The sequence below is a fragment of the Scyliorhinus torazame genome, chromosome 21, assembly GCF_047496885.1.
Source record: "Scyliorhinus torazame isolate Kashiwa2021f chromosome 21, sScyTor2.1, whole genome shotgun sequence".
NCBI classification, from domain to species: domain Eukaryota; kingdom Metazoa; phylum Chordata; class Chondrichthyes; order Carcharhiniformes; family Scyliorhinidae; genus Scyliorhinus; species Scyliorhinus torazame.
Genome location: NC_092727.1, coordinates 129952850 through 129977198, shown reverse-complemented (window position 1 = coordinate 129977198; position 24349 = coordinate 129952850). Strand labels below are relative to the sequence as shown.

General features: G+C 46.4%; 1 protein-coding gene across 3 annotated transcripts; it reads left to right on the top strand.

The window, feature by feature from the left end:
- Window positions 1-678: 678 nt before the first annotated feature.
- LOC140398671 (kelch-like protein 10) lies at window positions 679-24349 on the top strand. 3 transcript variants are annotated; one of them, XM_072487647.1, is made up of 5 exons: window positions 680-1109; window positions 4658-4982; window positions 6817-7434; window positions 20396-20545; window positions 23851-24349. In XM_072487647.1, exons 1-5 carry the CDS (start codon window positions 919-921, stop codon window positions 24226-24228), a joined length of 1662 nt encoding a protein of 553 aa, XP_072343748.1. In that variant the 5' UTR covers window positions 680-918; the 3' UTR covers window positions 24229-24349. The 3 variants fall into 3 exon arrangements, with proteins under 3 accessions (XP_072343747.1, XP_072343748.1, XP_072343746.1); XM_072487645.1 differs by having other exon boundaries at window positions 4658-5147; XM_072487646.1 differs by lacking the exon at window positions 20396-20545 and having other exon boundaries at window positions 679-1109; window positions 4658-5147.

The window sequence follows — 24349 nt, the reverse complement described above, 5'->3', positions numbered from 1 at the left end:
TGGCGACGCTGGACATTCCGCAGCCGCCATGCGAGATCCGCGAAAAGTGCGAGGACACGCGCGCCCCCCCCCCCCCGCCGTCGGGAACTTGGTCCATCGGGGGTGGAGCATTGGGGGAGGGACTCAGGAGACATCCTGAGGCTGTCCCGATGGCTTGGGGCGTACTCCTGCCGTTTTGAGGGTCGGAGCATCGGAAAAACGCGCCGCCCCCGATTCTGGCGTAAAAATGGATTCTCCGGCCAATTACCGAACACGAATTTGGCGATCGGGGAATCGCGCCCAATGTTTTTGGCAGGTTGGGCGAGATTCCTCCCAGCCGCGTGTTTCCCGCCGCTCTCATTGTGAATTCCCATTGAAGCCACCTCACGCTACCGGCAAACGCGTCCCTCACCGGCCAGAAAGGCAGCCGGTGGGATCTGGTCCATTGTTTATGGCGGGAAGGTTCTCGGCGTCTCTCTGTCTGGGAGTGGAGCCATTCTATCTGACTTTTTTCACCATTTGAAGTTAGTTATCGGACCAGCTGTAGGCCGCTAATAGTCTTTTGTTGTGTCATTTTAAAACGTACACCGTCCATTTTCACGTTATGAGAACAGTGAGTAACCAGGTAAATGCAGAGCCGGGGGGGGCCACATTGCCACCATGTGAGGGAGTGAGGGGCTATAGCGGGCGGCTAACTGGCAGCCCGCTGCATGCTGAGTGAAGTGAGGCGACGACCTGGCATTGTCCATGTCACTAAATGGAAGTGCAGCAGATGTGCTGGGCCCCTTCTCCTCAGTGATGTTACAATTGGATGTGTTCTGGAACCCTCAGCCCCGCCGCTAAAAACACAAATCGTGACAACCGCAGCTCACACACTGAGCACATCCACCCAATCTCACCGGCAACACTTCTTGTCGCTTCTGCTCTGAAGGCTTCACTATGGAGGAACCCTCAACCTCAACTCGGCAGCTGAGGCAGAGCACCATGGAGAGGAAGATGAGCGCCATGGCTTGTACCATCTTCAACGAGCTTCGGCTCGAGGGCAAACTTTGCGACGTGGTGATCAGGGTGAATGGCATCGACTTCAACGCCCACAAGAACATCTTATGTAGCTGCAGCTCCTACTTCCGGTCAGTAACTGGACAACTATTACTCCTGATCCCATGGCCACTCAGTGTGTGCTTCAGGCCTGAGCTAACTATGCTCAACACAAGTGTTGCGAAGTCATTCAACCTCAAATATAATCTACAACTCAACTCATTCAAATTGTAAAGTGATATTCAGAATTCGTCCATGTGCTGAAATGCAATTTTTTAAATGCAACAGGATTGCAGTAGGGCCCAACTGACCCGCTGTTAATCTGAAGATATAACATTATAACACTTCACAGAAAGACCATAATATGCCCTTTCAAGGCAGTAAGAGTTGGATGTCGCCAAAACTCATTGCAAGATTTGTACCTATCCAGTAGCAACCAGATAATCTCCTGCTTTGCGACTTACGCTCCAAGTCTTACATCTTTACCTCTGCTCTCCCTCAAGAGGCTATCATTAGTTACCTGCTATTTCTTATTCACATGCTGTCCCTCAGCATCATCATCCAAAAACACACCAGGTTCCATTGAGGATGCCCGACTTCCCTACCTCTGTATCCTGGGTTTATCACACTGCTGTTATCCAGCATCCAGTATTGGGTGATCAGAAATGACCTCCAATTAAACACTGAGAAGACCAAAGTCATGGTTGCGCTTTGGCACATTGCCATCCTACTGAGCTGAGCATCCAACCCTCACCATACGTGCTCCATTGCCTAGACCGCCTACTTCCAACTCCTAATATTGCCCCTGCATCAGCCCATCCACTGTTGAAACCTTCATCATACCTCTGATACCCCCAGGCTCAATTATTCCAATATTGTTCAAACTGGCCTCCTATCACCCCCTCTTCCCCTCCTTAAACTTGACCTCAACTGAAACTCTGCTGCCTTTATACTTAACTTGCACCAAATCCAGTTCAACCACTACCCTAGTGCTTGGTTTTGAAATGTTAATCTTTGTCTTCAAACCCCTCCATGGCCCCCTCCTTACCTCCATGACCTCTTCCAACCCTACAACCTTCTGAGAACTCTTTGTTCTCCATTTCTGGTCTCTCTTAACCGCCGCCGCCGCCGCACCCCCCCCCCCCCCCCCCCCCCATCCACCCAATTTCCCTGAACCCAGTAATAAAAAACAAAATAGCGCAGATGCTGGCAAGCCAAAATAAAAACAGAACGTGCTGGAAATACTCAGCAGGCCAGGCAGGCAGCAAGCACCTTGGAGAGAAATGAAAAAGAGTTCATGTTTCAGGTCTGTGATCTTTCGCCAGGGCAAGAAATATTAACTCTGTTTTTCTCCACAGATTCTGCCTGAGCTGCTGAGTATTTCCAGCATTTTCTGATTTAATTCCTTCAACCCACCACTGGTGTCTGTGTCTTCAGCTCTCTAGGTCCTAAGTTTTGTAATTTTCTCTCAAAAGCAACCTTTGTTCCTTTACCTTATTGATCAAGCTGTTGGTCACCCCTCTTAATATTTGGATGTGGCTCTGTGTCAAATTATGTTTGATAATGCTCTTGTGAAGGACTCTGGGGTGTTTTACTGAATTGCAAATTGTCAGTGTAGTTAATTATGAAGAGCAGCTGCTGCTGATAGAACAAATGCAATATCAAGAAAATGGGAAAAATAGAGTGTTTACAAGCTATTCAGTAAAGGAAGGCATCACTACCAAATTATTCCCGGGCAGGAATCATCATTTCAGATGTGTGGATTTAAATCCTCTTGCATTGATTAGTTCTTATCTTCACTTTTCTTATTTTAAGCACGTTGTGCCAAAAGTATCCACAATGAAAAATGAAATGAAAATCACTTATTGTCACGAGTAGGCTTCAATGAAGTTACTGTGAAAAGCCCCTAGTCGCAACATTCCGGCGCCTGTTCGGGGAGGCTGGTACGGGCAAATTGATTGGTATAGAGCAGCTCCAGAATGAAAGAAATGGAAAGGTTAGGTAGAATGGCACTTTTATTTATCCTAAGGAAGTTCATAAGGAGGAGGTGTTAGCAATTCTGGAAAGTGTGAAAATAGATAAGTCCCCTGGGCCGGATGGGATTTATTCTAGGATTCTCTGGGAATCTAGGGAGGAGACTGCTGAGCCTTTGGCTTTGATCTTTATGTCGTCATTGTCTACAGGAATAGTGCCAGAAGACTGGAGGATAGCAAATGTTGTCCCCTTGTTCAAGAAGGGGAGTAGAGACAACCCCGGTAACTATAGACCAGTGAGCCTTACTTCTGTTGTGGGCAAAGTCTTGGAAAGGTTTATACGAGATAGGATTTATAATCATCTAGAAAGGAATAATTTGATTAGGGATAGACAACACGGTTTTGTGAAGGGTAGGTCGTGCCTCACAAACCTTATTGAGTTCTTTGAGAAGGTGACCAAACAGGTGGACGAGGATAAAGCAGTTGATGTGGTGTATATGGATTTCAGTAAAGCGCTTGATAAGGTTCCCCACGGTAGGCGATTGCAAAAAATACGGAGGCATGGGCTTCAGGGTGATTTAGCGGTTGGGATCAGAAATTGGCTAGCTGTAAGAAGACAGAGGGTGGTGGTTGATGGGAAATGTTCAGCCTGGAGTTCAGTTACTAGTGGTGTACCACAAGGATCTGTTTTGGGGCCACTGCTGTTTGTCATTTTTATAAATGACCTGGAGGAGGACGTAGAAGGATGGGTAAGTAAATTTGCAGATTACACTAAAGTCGGTGGAGTTGTGGACAGTGCGGAAGGATGTTGCAGGTTACAGAGGGACATAGATGAGCTGCAGAGCTGGGCTGAGAGGTGGCAAATGGAGTTTAATGCAGAAAAGTGTGAGGTGATTCATTTTGGAAAGAGTATCAGAAATACAGAGTACTGGGCTAATGGTAAGATTCTTGGTAGTGTGGGTGAGCAGAGAGATCTCGGTGTCCATGTACATAGATCCCTGAAAGTTGCCACCCAGGTTGATAGGGTTGTTAAGAAGGTGTACGGTGGGTTGGCTTTTATTGTTTGAGGGATTGAGTTTCGGAGCCATGAGGTCATGTTGCAGGACTCTGGTGCGGCCGCATTTGGAGTATTGCGTGCAGTTCTGGTCGCCGCATTATAGGAAGGATGTGGAAGCATTGGAAAGGGTGCAGAGGAGATTTACCACAATGTTGCCTGGTATGGAGGGAAGATCTTATGAGGAAAGGCTGAGGGACTTAAGGCTGTTTTCATTAGAGAGAAGGTTAAGAGATGACTTAATTGAGGCATACAAGATGATCAGAGGATTAGATAGGGTGGACAGTGAGAGCCTTTTTCCTCGGTTGGTGATGGCTAGCACGAGGGGACATAGCTTTAAATTTAGGGGAGAGAGATATAGGACAGATGTCAGAGGTAGGTTCTTTACTCAGAGAGTAGTAAGGGCGTGGAATGCCCTGCCTGCAACAGTAGTGGACTCGCCAACATTAAGGGCATTTAAATGGTCATTGGATAAACATATGGATGATAAGGGAATAGTGTAGATGGGCTTTAGATTGGTTTCACAGGTCGGCGCAACATCGAGGGCTGAAGGGCCTGTATTGCGCTGTAATGTTCTATGTTCTATAAGATTTCTACATCTTTTACTCTGCAGGGCTCTATTTACTAGTGGCTGGAACAGCATAGAGAAGAAGGTATATAACATCCCAGGGGTATCTCCTGACATGATGAAGCTCATAATAGAATATGCATACACTAGGACTGTACCAGTCACTGTGGAGAATGTTGAGAGACTCCTAGCCGCTGCAGATCAGTTCAACGTCCTGGGAATTGTCAGAGCTTGTTGTGAATTCCTTGAATCCCAGTTATGCCTGGAAAACTGCATTGGGATCTGCAAATTTGCAGACTACTACTTCTGCCCAGAGCTCCGTCACAAAGCCTACATGTACATCCTGCACCATTTTGAGGAGATAGTGAAGGTGAGTGAGGAATTCCTAGAGCTGTCAGCCTTTGAGCTCAGAGACATCATTGAGAAGGATGAGTTGAATGTGAAACAAGAAGATGTAGTGTTTGATGCCATTCTCAAGTGGATTGCCCAAGACCCAGACATCAGGAAAAAGTGCATTGTCATACTGCTGCCTAAGGTACATGAGGAGCTAAATGTATCTTCATTTGTGTCAATTAAATATTTTTGTTGTAAAAGAGAGACTGGCTGGAGCCATGGATTAACATTTTGTCCCTTCATCTCACACCTGAGTTTGAGTCCTATCAAAACTGTGAGAATCAATTTTCTCCCTTGCTGCGTTTGTCAATCCTACAATGGAGCAATTTCAATTCAATTCCCAGCAACCAATGGTCCGCAGCAGAAAGCTGCCATTAGCTTGGTAATAATTGGGGAAACCATTTGGTTGAAATAGATTGGTAATATACAGTACAAATATGACATTTAGCTTCACGGTTCGGTGATCTTCTCAAACAAAAATCAAAGGTTGCTATTTCACACTCACTATCTTATCCCCAGTGGAGACGGTTGACTGTGATATATAGCTGTCTTTGTGAGGAAGTACCTAGCACTGATAGGATGAGGAATTCACTAGTTGGAGGAACCAACCTTGGCTGCTGAATATTGGGACTGGAGCCCATTATCCATTTAAATTCATTTTTGTGACTCTTTTAGTCTCTTTCTTTAATCTCTGCAGACTGGTGATAAATGAGTGGAAGAATCCTTTATTATTACTTTTTCCCCCAAAAATATGCTCAATCTGTAAAATCTTGCAAAAGTAACACAACGTTCAAATTTGACTTCATATAAAGTGCCTATACAGTTCAATTTATTTCAATACATCAGTTATATGCACTCCGAGGTGTCAGTACACTTACAATTTGAGGTTATATTTACAGTTTGTGTTTACATTTAATGTCAAATATTCTCCAGTTGAGGGATTGTACATGGTTTCCAGCCTCTTCATTCTGGAGGGTGGACCTTAGACTGTGGCCTTTCCCCACTGAGCTTTACAGTGACCTCTTCGCAAGCTGCCTCCTGCTCACCTAGTCCTAAAGATTGGAATGTGCCAGTCTTATTAACTATATTTCTAGTTAGCTAGATATCCTTGGATAATCAATAACCACGCTTGTTGGTATGAAGTGCTAGGATAAGTCTCAATTTGATTAGATTGCCCAGCAACCCACCAACTCCACACTTAGATAAACAAACGCTGCAGCTGCGATTGGGAGTTAAAGTGCAAACCTCCATCTCATGTGTTAAGGGGCAATTTACCGAGTTACAATAATCTTCCACCTGCCTATCCATATCTTTTACTGCTTTCCTCCCCTTCAATCCTAACCTCTGGGTTATGGCGCGTCACCCAAATAAATGGTCATTCCTTGTGTCTGAGCCTGGACAGGTGAGTGCTGGAGGAGGCTATTGAGTCACCCAGAAAACTAGGGCCAGGTTATCCTCCTGAGCTCTGCATTCCCACTGGGGCCATTGGGCTGCTTTTACCCCCTCTGTGTATGTCAGGGGCAGTGAGGTTTTGACCTCCTCTGTGTATGTCAGGGGGCAGTGAGGACCATTTCCCCTCCAAACTGCTACTCTGGCTGAGAAGTGACAGAGCAGAGATTACATTTCAAATCCTACCTCCATATTGGGTGGTGCAGGTGTCATTTTCCGGTCACAGGTATCAAAGCTGGGCAATAATAGAATCACTTACATTTTTATAGCGCCTTTCATGAGAGAACTGCCCCAGAGGGGCTTGGGGAAAGTGAGTAGTCCTGTTCTTCCAGCTGATCATTTTGAACCTTTCCCCCCTTCAGGTGAGACTGGCTTTAATGAACGCGGAATATTTCATGAACAACGTTAAGAACAATGACTATGTGAAGGACAATGATGACTGTAAACCCATCATCATCAATGCGCTGAAGGCCATGTACGACCTCAACATGAATGGACCTTCAAACTCAGACTTCCGCAACCCCCTGACCAGACCCCGCCTGCCCTACTCCATCCTCTTCGCCATTGGGGGCTGGAGCGGGGGCAGTCCCACCAACGCCATTGAGGCTTACGATGCCCGTGCGGACCGCTGGGTCAATGTGACCTGTGAGGAGGAGAGTCCCCGGGCCTACCATGGAGCCGCCTATCTCAATGGCTTTGTCTACATCATCGGCGGCTTCGACAGCGTCGATTATTTCAACAGCGTCAAGCGCTTTGACCCGGTGAAGAAGACATGGCAGCAAGTGGCGCCCATGCACTCGCGGCGGTGCTATGTCAGCGTCACCGTCCTCAACAGCTTCATCTACGCCATGGGTGGCTTTGACGGTTATGTCCGGCTCAACACCGCCGAGAGGTACGAACCCGAGACTAACCAATGGACGTTGATTGCGCCAATGCACGAACAGCGGAGTGATGCCAGCGCCACCACCCTGCACGGGAAGGTAATGAGTGAATGTTCCCTCCAAAAGGGCCTTCAGGAAGACCATTGACTCCTCATGGTCTGTGAGAACGATCCCAACCTGCTAGGACCCAGATCCATGGTCCATGTTCTAACCTATGGGTTTTGGCCACCAATGAGATCCACTAACTTAACCTGGAAGCTGTGGTTGGGCCCCCACCAGACCAGGAAGTGGCTGCGAATTCATCTCCTGGTCAGCAGTGGAGTCCACCATTCCATTTCATTTAAAGCACCACCTTTACAGGGTGAATGAATTATCGACACCGTAATCATTGAAAGGGGAAAGTTTAGGCCCTTGGTTTAGAGTTCCTGCACTGGCACAAATCGGGTATCAGAAGGGTGGCATGGTGGCGCAGTGGTTAGCGCTGCTGCCTCATGGCGCTGAGGACCTGCTTTGTTCCTAGCCCCGGGTCACTGTCCGCGTGGAGTTTGCACATTCTCCCCGCGTCTGCGTGGGTCTCACCCTCACCACCCAAAGACGTGTTGTGTAGGTGGATTGTCCACGCTGAATTTCCCTTAATGGAACATTTTTTTTAAAAAATCAGAGTGTGAATTGGCTACAATTTGCCATTCAGAGGATCTCTGAATTTGGACACTGTGCCTTGAAGATGGAAATTCTGCCCCACGGTGAATACAAATTCTGATATTTCCCCACAATGTCCCAGGCATCACTGTGATTCAAATCATTGCGATCCATCCCAATTTTGTCCTGATGTCAAGGGTACAATATTTAATTTCAGAATCCTCGTTGCTGTAAAGTGGATGGAGATAGAGAGAAGCCAGGATCGTGGCTCAGAAGGGCTCTCCATATTGTACACTTGGGGTAAAATCTAATCTCGGGTGGCAAAATGGGTGATAGCGGATTAGCTGCCATTATACTCAGCACCTGATATTTAATTCCATTGACTGTGTAACGAGTGGACAATCTGATATTGCTCTTTTTGCCCATTATACTCAGCACCTGATATTTAATTCCATTGACTGTGTAACGAGTGGACAATCTGATATTGCTCTTTTTGCATCAACCTAGCCTAACTGTCTAGGTTCACGAATGTCCACTTGGTGAGACATCAGGGGATAGCTGCAACCATAGAATTGTACCCCCTGTATGAACATGGAAAAGCAGCACTCCTATTCAAGTCACAGGGCTCCTCTCCTCTGCCAGAGAATTAAACGGAAGGTCGGAAATGCTGGGGGTTAAGCTTTTATTTCATCAGTAACGCAATTTGTTTTGTACCCAAGTTGAGGGTAACATTAGTGGTGAGAAATTTACTTTTTCACTTCACTCTAGCAGCTTATGAAGCCACCCAAGTCCAGCATGGTATTTCCCACTGCTCTTCACTGTCACTGAGATCTTCAATGTGTGCCTATATCCATGTCCAGTGAAATTGGTTTGAGATGTCTGAAACTCATTTCACACGAGCCTTGGGATCAACAAACTCAGATGTCTTTGGCCCTTTGTCCAGGCTGGATTTGAACCCAGGCCCCAGAGGTTGAAGGTCAGTATTTAGCCCATTGCCTTACCCTCTGGCTGCATCAGTTCCTGGCAATGATGCTACAGACTATTATCCCCTTGTACTATTTATTGAAATCACACAGTGATGGTCCCACAAAGTGTGTCAAATTGTATGACAAACTCTCTGACCTTTTCATCAGAACTCACTGTGCAGATATTCAGGGTTATGCAATGATCCAGTATGGTGCAATGATCAGAAAATCTTGCCAACAATTGTAACCGTTCACCAATCACTTGGTCCATGTCAGTATAACTCCCCACTGGAACTGTGACCTGTCATATTCCCACAGGCCCCAGGGAGTTTACAACAGGAGAAAAGGTTTTAGTTGTTTTGCACTGTGATTATTAGGAAGGTTCTTGATGAGGTCGATCACTCTTTGGAGTCAAACATTTTATCAGCAACATGAAAGCAAAATGTTGCAGATGCTGGAAATGTGAAATAAAATCAGAAACTGCTGGAAATACTCAGCTGGTCAGGCAGCACCTGGAGAGAGAAAAATCATAGAGTTAATGTTTCAGATCAATGACCTTTGATCAGAATATTGGTTGTGTAAGATGTGCTGAGGTTTGGGGCTTGTTTCAAATGTTTGGATATTGCTTGAATTTGGGGTAAAGTAATTGATAAAAACACAAAATGTTGGAAACATTCAGCAGGTCAGGCAGCATCTGTAGAGAGAGAGTTCATGTTTCAGGCCAATGGCGTTTCATCAGAAATTAAAGTGATTCCTCGGCAAATGATCATCAATGTTGTAAACATATTCCAATAGATAGCTTCCAGCTGAGCAATAGAGCGGACTCTATTGCCCACTCACTGCTCTCTCGGCCTTCACACATTTTGGAGCACAAATGACCAAGGGTCCAAAACTCTCTTTATGTTCTAAACCTTTCCCCCAATACCACATTAACCACCTTCAGAGGTGGCTAGTCAGGTTCAAGCTGAAGTACTCTAACTTTGTCATTGTTGAACAAGACCATTCCCTTTAGTGTAAATTAACTCTCCACCTCCTCTTGGAATTGAGTAAGTACCAAGAATAATCTGTACTGACTGGTAGGCAGAATTATTGTAGGAAAACAGTAGCTGGCTCTGGAAATGAGTCATCAAGGAGCTGAGTTCCATACACGCAACCAAAATAAAGCTTTGAGTCCTCATTCAGAACCTGCAGTAGGAACAATGTTTGTATGTATTTTAAAGTTCCAAATTCCTCCAGTGGTAAATACAATGGCTCCCGTGACTCTTGTTTCAATATCGTTTGACGTGGCTGCCAAGCCTTAGTGAAGTTTCACTAATACCATGCAACCTATCTACATACAAACTGGGGGGCTCTGCACTTCTTCTAGTGAGTGGTATAATCCAACTTGGAATCAAGCATTTCTTTCTCGGTACACAGCTCAGTCTGGCCAATGCATCTCTTGATGGGACAAGTACACAAAATTAGCTCCTTTGCACCAAACACTCCAAAAAATATACTTTAAAATTTTCATATGCCTAGGCAGTGGAGCCAGAGTGTAACAATCCCTAGGACCGCATCTTCCAATTAACGACTTGTTTCTGCAACACCACCTTCTCATCATCGCTCTTCTGGCAGATGGTGAGCAACTTTTTCAGTGCCTTCTATCTCTTCACCTCCGAGCATGTCTGCAAAAAGAATTGAGAGGTCAGCAATCTCCTCCTGTGGGTCGAGTGGATGGTGTTTCTGTAATAAAGTCTGACTCACTGATTAATGAATAAACTTCTCGGGCTGCTGCTAAATCGAAGGCTGTCAGTTCTTCAAACAAATTTGGAATTCATCCTTTAAAGGTACTCTGCTGTCCTGTCTGGAGATCTTGTCAAGTTTCTGTATGAGACTAAGGCCTGAATTTCACATTCCTCCACTGGTGGGTCTTTAGGCATTGGCGGGGGAGCTGATCTCACAGAGTGATTTTATGCTGGCCACTTAATTATTGGCCACTTAAGGGTCATTTCTTGCACTGTCTCAATTTTTAAGCTGGCTAAAAATCTAGGGGGATTTACCTGGCATGGAGAAAGTCCAAAAATGATCAGGCTTAGGCCTCCCAGGTGAGGTGGGGGGGGGGGGGGGGGGGCTCCATCAAAGTCCCTTCTTCCTTTAGGTGACCGCCCTTCCCACTTCAGGTCTGGGAACCACTAGACCTCCACCTCCACCCACCTCTATTCTTACACCCTGATTTTCCCCTTTGCACCCCACCACAGGCCTCCCATCCCCTCGCCGGGATTCCTCAAACTTACCTTGTCATCCAGTCCACCAATTTCAGCTCTCACCTTCGTACTTACTCTTCTGTCCACTGCAGGGACTAGAGATCTGGCTAAACAGATTCGCTGGCGGCTCTCTAAGGTGGGACCTCCTGAGTGAAGGGGGCAGAAGTCCCACCTGCACCCAATGACATTCATTCCAGCATTGATTGGCAGCAAGGCACTCAGGGTTGTCAGGGATGGCTTTCCTGCAGACTCTTCAGGTGGTGGGAAGGGAAGCCCTGCCATCTCAAACATTCACGCCCTAGTCTCAAACTCACTGACCTGCTGAGCAGAGACATTGGCCGATTCGGTGAATTACAGAGCTTTTCATTCATTTATTTTTCATCATGATGAGTCGACCTTTCACTTAGAGCTTCGTGTCCCCACGCCCTTGTGGCTTTAAGTAAAAAGGTTGAATTTTGTCTTCTTTAGGAAGCCAGTCCCACCTGTCCGATCGTGGAGGCTAGAGACAGCATGATTGGTGTTTCAGGGATTCTGTGAGAGGGTTTCCTCCGCCATTGGGGTGTACATTGACTTTAACAAGAGTGAGACTAAATTGCCTTCCACATTGTGGGAGGCTCTGAAAGCGGTCATTGGGGGAGATAATCTCTTAAAGGGCAGATAAAGAGAAGAGTGGAAAGATGGAGGGACAGAGAATGGCATGTGCCATCCTTGAGGTGGATCGCCAATACTTACTTGCCCCGACGCTGGAGTTGGCAAGCCTAAAAGAATTGCAATTGGAACTTGGGCTGCTTTCGACAGGCAGGGCGGTGCGCCAGCTGTGACGCTCAAGGGGAGCTTTTTATGAGCAAGGGGAGAAGGTCAGTCGCCTGTCAGCACACCAGCTGAGATGGCATGCGGCCTGTCAGGAAACAGTGCAGGTGAAGGACTCGAGTAGCAGGTTGGTCTCTGCCCCAGGTAAGGTCACTGAAGTTTTTGAGGCTTTTTATTGTAGCCATCTCAGAATTCAACTTCTAATGAAACACTGAAGTTTCACATAAGCAGGTATGACTCCACCGTTGTAGAAATCGTGGTTTGCTGAGACACATTATACAGTGTCTCCATCTTGTCGGAAGCTATAGATTTTGAACAAATTGGGCACTTGAAACCTCTGTGTGTTAAACCAGGGTGGCGCCAGGTGAAGCGGCATTGAGTCGGACAGTGATGCCGCCCTCAAGCCCAGGTAGAGCTGCAGCTCCCGGGCGCCCCGCCCTCCTCCTCCTCATGGTAACTGTTACCTGCCAAGTCAGGCCCACCACCGCTGCTGCCGGGAACTCCTGCATTTCCCCCAGAGCCATGCTCGGCACCATCACCCACCCTGCCGCCGCCTTGTCCTCCCTGGCCTCCTCCGTACAGCCCAAAAGGATGAGGCCGCTCCATGGCGGCCACTCTGCAGACCGAGCGAGTCCTAAGCCCGAGTGACTCGAGAATAGGTTGCCTATGATGGAATTTTTGGACGGCCTGTCTATCCCAGTTGTGGAACGGGAGAGAAAGGAGGAGTTGGAGTCCCCGCTGAGCCTGGAGGTGGTCGTGGTGCAGTCTCGGGTATAGCATCAGGCCTGGCTGATCGAATTTTATAAGAAATGTACAGGTTTTGCAATAATTTTCATTATTGAATGCGGATGCAAAGTTGTTGCCGAAGATTTTGGCAATACGCTTTGAGCCCTTCCTGCCAAGGCTTATATCAGAGGATCAGACTGGGTTTGTTAAGGGCAGGCAGCTGTCGGCCAATATTTGGCGATTGCTTAATGCAATCCTGTCCCCCTCAGTCCCTGAGCCAGAGGTACTTACTTCAATGGATGCTGAAAAGGCTTTTGATAGGGTGGAGTGGGGGTATCTGTTTGAGATCCTTGGAAGGTTTGGTTTTGGACCTAGATTTATATCTTGGATCCAGCTTGTATATAGAACTGCCACCATGAGTGTCATACAAATGCCTTGAGCTCAAAATATTTACAGTTAAAGAGAGGTATGAAGCAGGGTTGTCCATTGTCGCCACTATTGTTTGCCCTGGCAACTGGGCCGCTGGCCAAAGCACTGAGGGCATCTACGAGGTGGAGGGGAATGGGGAGTGCAAGGAACATAGGGTGTCTCTGTATGTGCATGATTTGTTGTTGTATGTAAGGGATCCTCTCTCGAGTGTAGAGGAGATAACAAAGCTACTTAGGGGTTTTGGCTCCTTCTCGGGATATAAATTGAACTTGTGCAAAAGTGAATACTTTCCAGGGAACAACCCAGGGAGGGGATCTAGGCAGGTTGCCTTTTCGCCTGGCCAAGTCCAGTGTCCGTTAAATGGGAATCCAGGTGGCCCATGATTGGGCCTCACTCCATAAACTAAATTTTGCATGTCTGGTAAATGGGATCAAGTCTGACTTGAAGAAGTGGGAAAACCTCCTTCTGTCCCTGGCCTGCAGGGTCCAATCGGGGAAGATGAATATCCGCCCCAGGTTTTTACTTTTGTTTCAGTCAAAGAACAACAAAGAACAAAGAAATGTACAGCACAGGAACAGGCCCTTCGGCCCTCCAAGTCCGTGCCGACCATGCTGCCCGACTAAACTACAATCTTCTACACTTCCTAGGTCCGTATCCCTCTATTCCCATCCTATTCATGTATTTGTCAAGATGCCCCTTAAATGTCACTATCGTCCCTGCTTCCACCACCTCCTCCGGTAGCGAGTTCCAGGCACCCACTACCCTCTGCTTAAAAGACTTGCCTCGTACATCTACTCTAAACCTTGCCCCTCTCATCTTAAACCTATGCCCCCTAGTAATTGACCCCTCTACCCCAGGGAAAAGCCTCTGACTATCCACTCTGTCTATGCCCCTCATAATTTTGTAGACCTCTATCAGGTCACCCCTCAACCTCCTTCGTTCCAGTGAGAACAAACTGAGCCTCCACATCCTTCTGGTAGTGTGGCGACCAGAATTGAACACTATACTCCAAGTGTGGCCTAACTAAGGTTCTATACAGCTGCAACATGACTTGCCAATTCTTATACTCAATGCCCCGGCCAATGAAGGCAAGCATGCCGTATGCCTTCTTGACTACCTTCTCCACCTGTGTTGCCCCTTTCAGTGACCTGTGGACCTGTACTCCTAGATCTCTTTGACTTTCAATACTTTTGAGGGTTCTACCATTCACTGTATGTTCCCTACCTGCATTAGACCTTCCAAAATGCATTACCTCACATTTGTCCGGATTAAACTCCATCTGCCATCTCTCCGCCCAAGTCTCCAAACAATCTCTCCCAGCTTTCCTTCCCAAATCATTCTTTGTGAATGTTAATAAAATATCTTCTTTCAATTGGGTGGGCAAGACCCCACGAATTTGTGTTGTCCAACTGTTACTTTATTATAGGGCAGTGGCCATTGAAACGGGGCTGAGGTGGCTTAAGGATCCGGATTCCATATGGGGGGGGATGGGGAGGGGAATGGAGTTGAGCTCTTGTCCGAGGGACTAGTTTGAGGGCCCTGGTTACGGTTCCACTTCCTTTTTCCCCCTTAAAAAATTTGCTTCAAGTCCGGTACTGGTGGCCATTCTGAGAATATGGAGACACGTTTGGCAACATTTCAAGCTGGGTGCCACGTTGTTGTTAGCCCCAACCTGTGGAAACCATCGCTTCCGGCGGTTTTGGACTTGTCATTTAGGGTGGGGGGGGGGGGGGGCAGGAGCGATTCGGGGTCATGATCGTGGAAGGGCTGTTCGTTGTTTTTGATGAGGTTGGGTAAATTTCAGCTTCCGAAAGCTAATCTGTTTAGATATCAGCTGTGTAACTTTTTGTATAAAGAGATTCCTTCCTTCCCCTTGGCACCCTCACTCTCGTTGATGGATAGGGTTCTTTTGGCGATTGTGTAGGGGAGGTGAAGATATTGGATATTTATACGCGGCTTGTCAGTGGAGGAAGCTCCATTGGATGAGGTTAACGGGAAGTGGGAAAGGGAGCTGGGTCAGGTTTTTGATGGGGTTGGGGGGGGGGGGGGGGGTGGGGGGGGGGATTGTAGAGTGAGGCTCTATACAGAGTCAACTCCACCTCCTGGTGTGCTAGGCTCAGCTTGATTCAGTTCAAGGTAGTGCACAGGTCGCATCTGACCAGGGTGCGGATGAGTGGGTTTTTCCGAAAATAGAGGATAGGTGCGAGCGTTGTTCATGAGATCCGGAAAATTATCCACATATGTTCTGGTCTTGCCCCAAGCTTGTGAGCCTCCTTCTGCAGCACCCTGTCAAGGATTCTTAGGATTGAGTTGGAGCCTTGTCCGCTGGTGGCTATCTTCGGAGTCTCCGATTATCCGGAATTGCAGACGGGGGCGAAGGCAGATGCTCTTGCCGTTGCCTCGTTAATGGCCCGAAGGTAGGTGGCGGACTCCGGTCCTGGCCAGAGCTTCGTCTTGGTTAAGTGACCTTAATAAGTTTTTGCACTTGGAAAAGATCAAGTAAATCAGGAGGGGATCGGCAGAAGGGTTTAAAAAAAAAAGTTAAGAGTATTCAATTCTTTTTTTCCCAATTAAGGGGCAATTTAGCGTAGCCAATTCACCTACCCTACACATCTTTTTGGGTTGTAGGGGGGAGACTCACGCAGACACGGGGAGAATGTGCAAATTCCACACGGACAGAGACCCGGGGCCAGGATCGAACCCGGGTCCTCAGCACCGTGAGGCAGCAGTGCTAAACACTGCGCCACCGGGTTCTACTCGAAATGGCAGCCTTTAATTTCCTATTTCAGGGAGCTGATCACTATCAGATGTGGGGGGTGGGTGGGGGAGTTCTGGTTTCACATTCTTCCGCTCTCTCTCTCCCCCCCCCCCACCTCCCAATACGAACGCCATAATTAGTTTGTCCAATGAGTTGAAGAAGGCCTTGGGGATCTAGTTTCTGGTTTTGTTTTGGGTTTTGTCTCAGTGGTTTTTCTGTTTTGGTGTGGGGGGGGGGGGGGGGGCAAGTGGGGATGGGGGGGTGGTGGGCAGTGGGGGTGGGGGTGGAATTGTATTTGTTGTGTAGTTTGGTTTTTAGTTTCTACTGAAAACATTTTCTCAATAACAATATTTTTGAAAAGCAGATTTTCCATGTTATTCTGATTTCCTGACAAAAGGCTGTAGGAGGGGTAGTGTTTCTCAGTGGTTAGCGACATTGTGTGACTCTCACTGTCCCCTCTCTGGCACTTTTTGGATCTGACCTTCATTGTTGGGGAGTTTAATTTCTTCCTTTGCCGGTCTTCACCCATGGGTTGTCAATCTGTGACTGCAGTTTGCTATATAGTGGCCTCCAGAGCTGCCATCATGTTTCAACATTGTTTCTTTCAATGTTGTTGCTAAGCATTAGTGAGGTTTTACCAATTCCATGCTTTCTAGTCTAAATGATCCTCGAGGAGGCTTTGCTTCCTTTGGACAGACTTTAAATATTTGGAAAAATTAACTTCAAATCTTTTAAGTACTCTATACAAAGGCTTTGTCAAAGGTAGACAGCTAACATCGAATACAGGTTTCTGCTGAACGTGATCATTACCCCATCTGGGGAGTGAACACCGGAGGTGATCGTCTCCCGAGACACTGAAAAAGTCCTTTGACGCAGTCGAGTGAAAGTACCTCACAGACGTACTGGAGCGGTTCGGGCTCGGAACAGGATTCACCGCCTGGGTGAAGCTCCTGTATAACGCTCCCAGGGCGAGCATACGGACAAACAACACCAGCTCCCAGTACTTCCAGCTGCAGAAGGGCACGAGGCAGGGATGCCCGTTATCCCCGCTGCTATTCGCCCTAACAATAGAGCCACTAGCGATCGCACACAGAACAGCAAAGAACTGGAGAGGGATCCAAAGAGGAGGCAGAGAGCACAGATTCTCACTCTATGCGGATGACCAGCTCCTCTACATCTCGGACCCACAAGGCAGCATGGAAGGAATCATTGCGCTCCTGAAAGAGTTCAGTGCCTTCTCGGGCTACAAACTCAACATGAGCAAAAGCGAGATCATCCCAGTGAACCTGCAAGGGGAGGGTCAGCACTGGGGAGGCTGCCGTTTAAACAAGCCCAACACAAATTCTTGTGGTTCAAATCGCTCATTCTGTGTATTTATATTATGTATAACAAAATCCAATAAAAACATTTTTAAAAAAAGTACTCTATACGAAGACCTCAGGGTAAGCACATGGTATTCAGGATATCATCAATGCTGCACCCAGCTCTCTTGGAGTCTCTCTGTCATCTGACCACTGATGTTAGTTACATCATTAATATTCTCAACCTCGTTAACATATTTGTTATGGGCGACACAGTAACACAGTGGGTAGCACTGTTCCTTCTCATCGCTAGGATCCCAGGTTAGATTCTCTGCTTGGCTCACTGTCTGTGCGGAGTCTGCACATTCTTCCCGTGTCTGCGTGGGTTTCCTCCGGGTGCTCTGGTTTCCTCCCACAAGTCCCGAAAGGTGTGCTGTTAGATGAATTGGACATTCTAAATTCTCCCTCTGTGTACCCGAACAGGCGCCGGAATGTGGCAACTAGGGGGATTTTCACAGTAACTTCATTGCGGTGTTAATGTAAGCCTACTTGTGACACTAAAGATTATTATCATAACCGATTACTCTACAACACTGAATCACCAGAGGCCCAAACCCTGTCCTGAGCTTGGTTTGGTATCAGTCTGGTTTTACAATTAGCTCCAGCACAACTGGACTGGGAAAAGGAGGGAAGAATTAGCCAAAGTTTATATTTCTACAATATATGTGTGTGTGACTCTTGAAGGACACTAGAATTAAACATTGTTGTGGTGTCAGCCATCGGTGACACATCCTCTGACACTTTCTAGATTAACACGTGAAGGATGAGAACTTGGGAATGTGATGTTATGGTTTCTCATGCCTGTTGAAAGATTTGTGTTGTAAAGAATGGGAAGAGATGCAGGATGTATAGTGGGGAACAAACTAAATTACGAATAATAATTCTGAAGAAGAATCATATTGGACTTGAAACATTAACTCTGTTTCACTCTCCACAGATGCTGCCAGACCTGCTGAGTTTATCCAGCACCTTTATTTTTATTTCAGATTTCCAGCATCTGCAGTATCTTGCTCATACTAAATTTTTTAAGCTGTCAAGTTTTTATTAGTTTTAAAATATGTTCTCAAATAAAAACCTGAAATATTTATACATATTCTCAAAGTTAGAGTGAAGTTACAGTGACTGAAACATCCTAGAATGATACAGCAGAGGAAACAGCCATGCAGCGCATCATGTCTCTGCTGGCTCTTTGAAAGATCTAGCAAATTAGCCCCACCCTCCTGCTCTACCCCCATAATCCGACAAATTTTCTTCCTTCAATAGAACATCAGAGTGAAGCAAGACATGTAGAGGAATAGAACACATTTTAGCTCCAGAAAGCCAAGCAGGAGCTCCGAATTTGTGACTGCTCACACCAGCAAACTCTGAGTTTGATTCCACTTAGCAGGTCTATTATCCAATTCTATGGAGTTCAAACACAAAAACAGAAAATGCTGGAGAACTCAGCAGGTCTGGAAACACCACTGGAAAGAGAAATGTAGTAATACAGACCCAAAACGTTAACTCTGTTCCCCTCTCCACAGAAACTGCCAGATTTTCCAGCATTTTCTGTTTTTGTCCCAGATTCCAGCATTTGCAGTATTTTGCTTTTACCTGTGGAATATTGTTATGGTAATTGTGTTTAAACAGGTTTTGAAAATATGACAATGCTATTACTTAATAACGTGCTATTGAAATTTAGTGCCAGAGGAACAATAGCAAGCTTATTCTCTATTTATACTTGCTGGGTAGAGGTGGGTGGGGATGTGTGTGTGTGTGTGTGTGTGGGGGGGGGGGGGGGGAATGGGCGGCTGCTGAGTGGGGGTGGTGGGAGAGGGGGTTGGTGGTGTGGGATGGATGGGTAGGGGTGGTGTAGGATGGGTGGGGAGAGGACTGGTGGGGAGAGGAGTGGTGGGGGATGGGCCGGGGACGTTGAATGTCTTCCTCATTTTCCTAAATCCAACAAGAGTGATCATAGGTCGGGAAAGGGACTCCTGACAACTTTTCCCTTTCTTAGTCCAGGAGTGAAAATTAATTGTTAGACATTGAATTCCTGTCCGAGACTGAGATCAGCAAAATTTGCACGGACTGTGGATCAGACCTGGGACCATTCTGATTGGCAAGGTTTAGTACTGTAGCAGTTGGCACATTTACACATCAAGCCATTGGGTCTATTAACTTGAGCACTTTGAATTCTTTGCATGGTATCTACTAACCAGTGGAGACAAGCACTGTGAATAATGCAATGTCTTAAGGATGGAAATAACCATGGGTTCATCCATTGGTAAGTTCTCGCCGTATACTGCCTCTCACTGCCTTTCTGGACTGCCAGTTTCATCGAAGCACATGTCTTCATAAACAGGTAAATTTCTGCAGCTACAGCTCAGCTTTTACTTTGACAAGATTGACAAAACAATGCTGCTAAGAGCAAAGGACTTGAGAATGATTGGGATGAGAAAATATCAGTCAGCTTGTCAAGCATTCTCCACAAACTCTGTACAACTCCCCAATTAGGGATTCTGCACCAGCAATGGATCCTGTCCCACAGCCCATGCATTCTATCCTCTGTGTACTCTGCCCCCACTGAGGGGAGGTTGTATCAGCACTTCCTGATCCCAAAAAGGAATTGAACAGATCACCGGAATATTCCCCCAGCCTCACAATCATGGCTTGCTGAGGTCTCGTCTAGACACAGCCGTCCATCCAGGAGCTCTCCTAAATGCTGAAGGTGGGTGTACTGGGTCTAGAACAAAAGTTTTATTCATCCCTGGTTATATTTAACCATCCATGTTGTTAAATAATTAAATGGCAAATTCAAGTATCAATTATGATAATTAACCCTTTATACCTGGGTTCTGTTGAAATATTTCCTCTCTCTTATATTTGGCTCTTCCTCTGGTTTCCCTACCCTGCATTTAGATGAATACCTTCCTACGATCACTGATTCTCTCCATTATTTCTAAAAATTTGCACTGTGTGCCCTTAATGTTCAGTTTTCAATAATGAAGTCTAATTCAAAGTGTGACACACGAAGGTTCAATCTAGCTTCACCACCTCCTGTGTAAACAATGCCTGGTGTGCCACATCTCACACTCTAACACATTCCTTCCCGCTCACGGGCATCTAGCTGTGCTTTCCTCTTCACCTCAGGTCTACATATGCGGAGGATTCAATGGTAATGAATGCTTGTTCACAGCCGAATTCTACACTCCCGAAACCAACCAATGGACAACCATAGCGCCCATGAGAAGCAGGCGTAGTGGCGTTGGAGTTATAGCTTATGGTGAATGTGTATACGCAGTAAGTGATACCCGCTGGCAATTATAGAACACTTAACATGGCAAAATATCCCAAGGAGTTTCTCAACTTGGTTTTTCACACAGAGGGTAGTGAATGCCTGGATCTCGCAGCCGGAGGAGGTGGTGGAAGCAGGTGCGATAGTGATGTTTAAGGGGCGCCTTGACAATTATATGACTAGGATGGAATTAAATGGGTACAGACCCCGGAAGTATAGAATGTTTTAGGTTAGACGGGTAGCATGGTCAGTGCAGGCTTGGAGGGCTGAAGGGCTTGTTCCTGTGCTGTAATTTTCTTTGTTCTTGGGGTTCACACAAAGATAAACTTAGATTGAACAAGTAGATTTTGAGGAGATTTCTGATGTGGGAGAAATATGGGAAGGGGAGAGTCCGACTTCCAGATTCTGGATGTTAGGATGACTGAGCACTGCCACCAGTAATATCGGAGAATGCACATTCCATCAGGAGGATGCAAGCTTGTCCACTGACCTGGGGGGAGGGGGGCGGTTGTAGAGCTTGAGAGAGTGAGGCCACGGGTTGGGGAGAAGGATGGGGATTTTGAAATGGGTGCTGAGAAACAGGATAAAGCCAGTGGGTGACATGATTTCCCTCCAAACATTTTGAGGTCAGACAATGGGTCGTTAGACCACCTCATCTTGCTCCCAGGAATTTCGATCACCCTGACTTCAGTCTGGGGCACCATGATTCCAGCTCCCAGTTGATAAATCAACATTCTCTCAGTTCCAAACTCGGCCTTCTTCCTGCCAAGTTCCCACCATTTGGCCAGATCTTTACTGTGCTGCTGCAGAGAGGCACAGGGAAGCAAACAGATGTGTCTTGTAAATATTGTCCCCTGTGCCTCGCATCCAATCAAATGGATAACAAAAGCAAACCTGGCAGTATTGAAGGTGCCTGTTGGACAGATGGGGCAGCTGGAGTGCTAGCTATCTAACAACTTGCTTTTGTACATCGCTTTTAATATTAGAAATATCCTAAAATGCTTTGTGGGGTGGGCTGGCACCTAACAGGAGAGCTGTCTAAAAGCAAAGTTCGAAAGACAAATTTGAGAAACCTTTTGATGGCAGGGAAAGTCACTTTGTGAGCCAATCTCCTATACTCTATTAAACCCACTCCCGCACCCCAGCAGTAGATGCCACCAGGCGGGGGTGTGGGGGAGTGATAGAATGAGAGGGAGATGACTTTTTACAGAGAGAAGTGGAGTGAGATGTCAACATTAACCAGTCTAGAATTCTACAGGCTGGAATGAACCTTTAACCAAGAAATGCAAACTATCCACAAACAACACTGAGAATCAATGCACATCAGCTTCTGAATATTCCTCATACATTTATTTAAACCATCTACCCTTGTCTCATCCCCACAATCCAAAAGGATGTGCAGGGTAGGCGAATTGGCCACGCTAAATTGCCTCTCAATTGGAAAAACAAAGATTGGGGACTCTAAATTTATATTAAAAAATTTATTTTAACCCTAAATACAAAGGTTGACATTAAAAATGTTAACAAGCGGATGCGGAGTAAGGACCAGTTGAACAAGCTCATGTATTTATGATTGATTTTAACCCCACCTACCCATTTGGCATATCACAGAATCCTCGGAATTACAACACTGTGACTGTGTCACTGCAAACTCTTCCCCTACAGCCATCCACCAGCTTGTCAGGCTCTTTCACCTGTCCCTGCATGTCCTTCATTCTCAGCTGTCAGCCTTGAGAAAGTGGGTAAGACTCAGAATCAGAAGTTTGTGGGTTCATGCCCCAGTCCGGGACAACCGAGCCCTGTCACTTTAGTTCATTACTGAGGGGGTGCTGTATGAGAGGCTGAACCGAGTCCGCATCTGCCCCCTTAATAATAATAATAATAATATTTATTAGTGTCACAAGTAGGCTTACATTAACACTGCGATGAAGTTACTGTGAAAATCCCCTAGTCACCACACTCCGGCGCCTGTTCGGGTACACAGAGAGAGAAAATTCAGAATGTCCGACTCACCTAACAGCGGGACTTGTGGGAGGAAACCAGAGCACCCGGAGGGAACCCACGCAGACACAGGAGAACGTGCAGACTCCACACAGACAGTGACCCAAGCCAGGAATCGAACCTGCTAACCACTGTGCTACCATGCTTAAGCAGACATAAAAAATCCCCTGGCACTACTTTGAAGAGCAGAGTTCTCTGCATCCTAGCCAACATTCATTGCTCAAACAATATTGTTAAATCAGTAGATCTGGTCATTTACCTCACTGCTGTTTGTGGGAGATTGTGAACCCAAATTGGCTGCTGCATGTTTTTAAAAATAAATTTAGAGTACCCAATTCATTTTTTTTCCAATTAAGGCGCAAATTAACGTGTTCAATCCACCTACCTTGCACATATTTGGGTTGTGGGGGCGAAACCCACACAAACACGGGGAGAATGTGCAAACTCCACACGGCAGTGACCCAGACCCGGGATCGAACCTGGGACCTCGGCGCCGTGAGGCAACCCACTGTGCCAGCATGCTGCCCTGCTGCTGCATGTTTGACATTACAACTTCAAAAGTACTTATTTGTCTGTACAATGTTTTGGGCCATGCTCAAATTGTTTAAAAAAAATACTAGAGAGGCAAGCTCTTTCATTTATTTCCGTCAAAGTTACTAAATGTTCCCGGGGAAGGAGCTGGTAAACATAGTTCAGAAAGTAAGTAGTGTAGGGCAGCACGGCGGCGCTGTGGTTAGCACTGGGACTGCGGCGCTGAGGACCCGGGTTCAAATCCCGGCCCTGGGTCACTGTCCGTGTGGAGTTTGCACATTCTCCCGTGTCTGCATGGGTTTCACTCCCACAACCCAAAGATGTGCCGGGTAGGCTAAATTGCCCCTTAATTGGAAAAATAACAACTGGGTATTCTAAATTTATTTTAAAAAAGAACAAAGTAATTGAAAGAGAGGATTTTTGAAAATTTCCCAGCTCTTCATAACTTTGACTGCTGCATTTGTGACCTCAAACCCTCTTTTCAAATGAGAATTACTTTAAAAAAAAAACTATTTTCTTGTTAAGTTTGATTCCCAATTTCCAGAATTATCATCCTTTCGTCCTTTCTCAAGCACAATAATTCTCTTTAGCTGGCCCAGTGTGGAACAAGAGTCCTGCAGATGTCGACTGGTCAACAAGCTTAAGTCACTGTTAAAGTGTGTGTGGGCTTGAGATAAGACTGGAAATAGGACTGGCCACAAAAACCATTCACGCTGCGAGAGAAGTGAGGCATTTTGTTTGTAGTGAAAAGTTGCTTTTCCTCCCTTTTGGACGGCAGGTTGGAGGCTTCGACGGAGCTAACCGTCTCCGGAGTGCCGAGGCTTACAGCCCGCTCACCAACACCTGGCGCACCCTGCCCACCATGTTCAACCCACGGAGTAACTTTGGGATCGAGGTGGTGGACGACCTCTTGTTTGTCGTGGGCGGTTTCAACGGCTTCACGACGACGTTCAACGTGGAGTGCTACGACGAGAAGACGGATGAATGGTATGACGCTCACGACATGAGTATTTACCGCAGCGCCCTGAGTTGCTGCGTGGTGCCGGGACTGCCCAATGTCAGAGAGTATGCAGCACCCAGAGACAGTCTGCTGGGGTTACTGTCCCGTGAGGAACAAATAAAATACTCTGCCTCCACCAGCCTCTTAGCGGTATGATCTCTGCACTGACAACCCGATTACTCTTTTGCTGTTACCAATAAAATATTTTCCTGAAGAATCAACAGTGTAATAACCATAAAGAAAACTTATTTTTAAATAAAATTTTAAGCAGTGTGAA

Coding starts and splice junctions, on each gene's coding strand:
- LOC140398671 (XM_072487645.1), top strand. CDS start 919: ATGGAGGAACCCTCAACCTCAACTCGGCAGCTGAGGCAGAGCACCATG. Junction 7,435..20,395: donor CCACCACCCTGCACGGGAAG/GTAATGAGTGAA, acceptor TCTTCACCTCAG/GTCTACATATGCGGAGGATT. Junction 20,546..23,850: donor ATGGTGAATGTGTATACGCA/GTAAGTGATACC, acceptor TTTGGACGGCAG/GTTGGAGGCTTCGACGGAGC.